At 32.9% G+C, this 5,820-nt stretch overlaps 1 protein-coding gene across 1 annotated transcript in view; it reads right to left on the bottom strand.

The window, feature by feature from the left end:
• The window catches only part of LOC115232605 (potassium voltage-gated channel subfamily KQT member 1), a 367,422-nt gene extending 366,691 nt beyond the window's left edge, over positions 1–731 (bottom strand). Inside the window, exon 1 of the mRNA XM_036515059.1 lies at positions 138–731. Within this exon, the coding sequence (XP_036370952.1) occupies positions 138–424 (287 nt within the window). The 5' untranslated portion in view covers positions 425–731. The remainder of the gene's footprint in view (positions 1–137) is intronic.
• Positions 732–5,820: the final 5,089 nt, after the last annotated feature.

The following is a 5,820-nucleotide window of genomic DNA, read 5'->3' as shown; positions in this document are numbered from 1 at the left end:
CAGTGTGTTTGTTGCATGATATAAGTGATCGCAAAGGATGAAAAACAAACTTTTGAACATAGAAAGTAAAAGAAAAGGAAAGAAAAATCAAAGAAAGAAAACAAAAAAAATGGAAGAAAAACATTAGAATTACTTACACAGTGAAGTGATATATGAAACATCTCCATCCAGTAGGTCTTTCTAAAAAGTTGTACACTCTTCCTTGGATAGAGGACTTCATACCAGATTTTGCCCTCATGCGTTTTCTAGTAAAAAACAGTCGATTAATTGTCATTCCAAACTTACAAGCTAGGATGCTATTCCCTCCACAAGTGGCTGTTTCACCCTCTGTGTCAGACCCATTCTGTTCTTGCTGCTCATCACCATGAGCACGAGGCAGCTGTGTGATTGAAGTAAAATCTAACTGCAATCCATTTGTCGGCATTTGTATAGTTCACTGTCGCCGGCACTAGCATTGCCAGACTAGTAGTATGTTCTCTCATTGTTCAGAACAGCTATATTTGCTTTGTAATGTTGTAAACTTGAGTGACCACATATGCTGACTCCTTCGTCACTTTTTATTATAATGTTAGAGTAAAAAACATAAGAACATAGTTTATTCGAGAATTTTTTTGTAACAATTTTTTAGTGTATGTCATAAATAGATGGATGTCTGTGTGTGTTTGTTTGTGTCTGTGCATATGTGGCACAAGAAAGTGTGTTTGTGTGTGTGAACACATACATACATATATATAATATATATATGTATGTATGCAAGTATATATGTATGCAAGTATGCGTGTATGTATGTGAGGATGGATGGATAGATAAATAGAGAGATAGAAAGAGATAAATTAAAGTGAATATATATATTCTCTTTATGTACACACACACACACGCACATACAGAGAGAGAGAGACAGACAGACAGAAGGAAAGAGAGGTGAGTATTGGTGTATGTATAATAACTTCTGCAATGACTCAAGACCAGCAGAGATTTCTTATACAGGTGAAAAAATAATTTGAGTTCTAAGAAAGTGAAAATGGAAAATTTTGACAGCCATGACTATTTACTGAAGTCACTGAAATGGTTCCTGTTGAGAAATCATAAAGAAAATATATTATTTTATGTTTCATTTTGTTATATTATATCACATATATGCTTTTATATACATATATATATTTATTTATATATATACATATAGATAGATGTATGTATATATGTATGTGCATATGTGCGTATGTTATGTGTGTGTCTACATCTGTGTGTGTGTGTGTGTGTGTAGGATTAAAACAAAACAATCACATTAGATTAATTATTCAATTACTCAATAACTTTTAAAAACATTAAAGACACAAAAGCTTCGAATGTAATGAAACCTTATTTACCATATATTATATTCTAATTATATCCATTTGTTTTGTTTTGATGCAAGGCTGTTTAGCTTCAAAACTTATAATAATAATAATAATAATAATAATAATGATAATGATAATGATAATAATAATAATAATAATAATAATAATAATAATAATAATAATGATAATAACAGATAATGTTTACTGGAAACAAATAAAAAGTTAAAGTTAAAATTAAATTACTTCAACTAGGTTTAAACATTAAAATTTGTGTACTTGGTGCTCAAAGTAATTATTTCTCATTCTACAATTTAAAAATTAATATTTGATTAAAATATAATCACCTTTTATTCTATTTTTGAACTTTCAGCCGAGAGAAGAGTTGACTTCCAAAATTAAAAAAAAAAAAAAAGACAAAACAAGAAACTATTTATTAATCTATGTATTTATTGAACAATACTAACATCACATCCTTTCATTACTATCGTAATAAATATCTGAATTGGTGTGTTATCCTCTATGCTTTTAAATAATCTTTAAATTAGATCAAGGATTCCTATTTACTGATATTCTTTAGTTATAAGAATTTCAAGCAAAAATAAATAAATGAATAGATACATAAATAAATGATAAATAGATGAATAAATAAGTAGAGTAAGAAAACTTTCTAAGATTTGTCTTACCAGTAGTGAGACCTCAGATTTTTCTCAGATTTTCTTTTGTTTCATAGTTTTTAACTAGGAGAAAAGTAGGTGGAAGTTTACTAATTATACTAATTTTCATGAGCCCTAGGGTCTTTTTGTGCTTTTTGTATTTTTGTTTTTTGTTTTTGAATAGTTGTGAATTTATGGTAAGGCAAGCAATTCTGAAGTTGTACTGAAATCATCTTCATTTTTTTGTATTTTGCAGAATTTAGATTATGACAGCGGTTTAGCATTCTATGAATTTTTTTTAAAAAAACAAAAGATTTTTAGGTAGACGGACAGACTGACAGACAGACAGACAGACAGACAGACAGACAGACAGACAGATAGAGAGAGAGAGAGAGAGAGAGAGAAAGAGAGAGAGGTAGAGAGAGAAACAGACAGCCAGATAACAGAGATAGATAGATATAAATAGAGAAATGATAGAAAGATTGATAAACAGATCAACAGAGAAGTGGGTAGACCAAAATAGTGTATTACGTGATAGAATTAACAAGATCCAAAACAAAAATCAGATAGTGTATATAATACCAGTTACTTTTATACAAATGTATCTATTATTATTGTTGTTGTTGCTGCTGTTTATGGTCTTCTGCTATTTCTCTAATTCACTCGCTCTTCTTTTGATTGCTTGTTACTTTCCTTCCTGTTGAAATTATTCTTTTTCTTTTTTTTTTTACTGTTTCTTCCTCAAAACAATCTTTCATTTGGAAAAATCCAAGTGTTATAAAAGCAGTAATTTTATGAAAGCAACGAGAGATGAGTGTGGAAGCACCATTCCATTTCAGTGGAACTGTTGAGCAGATGACAGCCTGTCATCACTGTGGTGCCACGCAAGTTTGTTCAGTTCATATACACAATGCATGATATATATATTTTTTTCTTTGCTTTTTATCTTTTCTTAACCGTGACAGAGGCAATCAATAGGCATCAAAGAAGAAAGAAAACAAAGAAAGCATAATGGATCACTTACTTCTTCTTAAGTGACAATAGTGTCGTTGGGGATATCAGTGGTAAAGGACGGGTGGTGTTACACTGACTGGCATTGTTGCTTTTGTTAGTTGCTGTTTGTAGTTGTGATGGCTGGGGTTGCTGTCATTTGTGAGGTTGCATGCTTAGATATTTTCATTGGATTTTCTGTTTATAAACTAATATTTTTAATGTATAAACGTGCCTGCTTGTGCATGCGTGTATATGAGTGTCTGTACGTGTAATAGCAAATATGCTTGCATACACTCTTTTCTTTGTAATTTAGTATCTATGTATGTGTGTGCGTATGCATGTGGATTTATCTATCTACCTGTCTGTCTATTTATCTATCTATCTCTTTATCTATCTGTCTATCTATCTATCTATCTATCTACATATATATATGTGTGTGTGTGTGTGTGCGTGTTATGTATGCATTAATGAGTATGTATGTATGTATGTATGTAAGTGGATTTGATGGACAGACAGTGAAAGAAGCCAATTATATATACATACATATACAAATACATATATATATATATATATATATATATATATATATATATATATATGTATGTATACATACATACATGCATACATACATACATACATACATACATACATACATACATACATACATATATATATATATATATATATATATATATATATATATATATATATAGAGAGAGAGAGAGAGAGAGAGAGAGAGAGAGAGATAGATAGATAGATAGATAGATAGATATAGATATATACATATATATCTTTTTTTTTCTTTGTAGTTTCAGCTCAGAGCTGTGGCCATGCTGATGCACTGCTATGTATATATATATATATATATATATAAAGGGAAAGTTTATGAAAATAAACAAAAGACGAAGGCAGGTGGAGTACAAACAAACAAAAGTATTAGTATAGCACTCAGGAATAGAAAAAGTCTTTTACGTTTCGAGCCTATGCTCTTCGACAGAAAGATACATAGAAAAAAACAAGGTGAGAAAAACACACATATATACATGTGTCTGTGAGTGAATGTGTGTGTGTGTGTGTGTGTGTGTGCACGCGCATGTGTGTGTGTGTGTGTGAGTGTATGCATATTTGTATCTGTGCTTATCCCCACCACCACTTGACATCCGGTAGTGGTGTGTTTACATCCTCATAACTTAGCAGTTTGGCAAAATTGATAGATTGAGTAGTAGGCTTACAAAAAAAATTTTTGTAATAAGTGCTGAGGTTAATTAATTAAACTAAAAATTCTTCAAGATGGTGCTGTAGCATGACCACAGTCTAATGACTGAAACAAGTAAAAGATGAAAGACATATGTGTGACTCACGCAAACATGAAATGTAGACATTAAATGATTATTATGGCATAATGATGACGACAACGACGACGATGATGATGATGATGATGATGATGGTGCTGGTGGTGGTGATGGTATATATATTTTATTGTATGCGTGTATATATGTGTATGTATGTATGTTTTAGTGTATGTGTTTGCATAACTAATGTCTGCACATGCATGAATGTAGGTCTCAGTGTATATGTGTATATATTCTTTTATTCTTTTATTCTTTTATTTTTTTCAGTCATTTGACTGTGGCCATGCTGGAGCACCACCTTTAGTTGAACAAATCAACCCCAGCGCTTATTCTTTGTAAGCCTAGTACTTATTCTATCAGTCTCTTTTGCCAAATCACTAAGTTACAGGGACATAAACACACCAACATCAGTTGTCAAGCGATGTTGAGGGGACAAACACAGACACACAAACATACACACACACACACACACACACACACACACACACACACATCAAATTCGATGACAGCACCGCATGACTGGCATCCGTGCTAGTGGAGCGTTAAGAGCACCATCCGAGCATGATCGTTGCCAGGGTTGCTGACTGGCTCCCATGCCGGTGGCACATAAAAAGCACCATTCGACCATGATCATTACCAGCATTGTCTTACTGGCACTTGTGCCGGTGGTACGTGAAAAACAATATTCAAGTGAGGGCGTTGCCAGTGCCGCTGCACTGGCTCCTGTGCAGGTGACATGTAAAAACACCATTTGAGTGTAGCCGTTACCAGTACTGCCTGACTGGCTCTTGTGCTGGTGGGACATAAAAGCACCCACTACACTCTCAGAGTGGTTGGCGTTAAGAAGGGCATCCAGCTGTAGAAATTTTGCCAGATCAGATTGGAGCCTGGTGCAGCTATCTGGCTCACCAGTCCCCAATCAAACTGTCCAACTCAACCCATGCCAGCATGGAAAGCAGATGTTAAACGATGATGATGATGATGATATATATATATATATATATATATATATTATATATATATATATATATGACAGTCTTATTTCAATTTCTGTCTACCAAATCCACTCAGAAGGCTTTAGTCAGCCTGAGGCTATAGTAAAAGACACTTGCTCAATGTGCCATGCAGTGGGACTTAACTTGGAACCATGTGGTTGATAAGCAAGTTACTTACCACACACCCACTTCTGTGCATAAATGTGTGTTTAAACTGTATGTAGATATACATGTATTTAAATGTGTTCATGAATGTGTGTTTTTTAGTGTATGTCTGTGTGTGTATATATGTATAAATGCATATATATATATATATAATATATATATATATATATACATATATGTATATATGTATGCGTATATGCATAACTCATGCCTCTATGCATCCAAATGTACAGGTATTTGTGTGCATGTGTGTGTGTGTGTGTGCATACCACTGTCCATGTATCTGTGAGTATAGGGATGTAGGTGTCTGTACATGAATGTATAT

The sequence above is a fragment of the Octopus sinensis genome, linkage group LG2, assembly GCF_006345805.1.
Source record: "Octopus sinensis linkage group LG2, ASM634580v1, whole genome shotgun sequence".
Lineage (NCBI taxonomy): Eukaryota > Metazoa > Mollusca > Cephalopoda > Octopoda > Octopodidae > Octopus > Octopus sinensis.
Note: the sequence above shows the minus strand (reverse complement) of the source record. Positions and strands in the feature narration are given on the sequence as shown.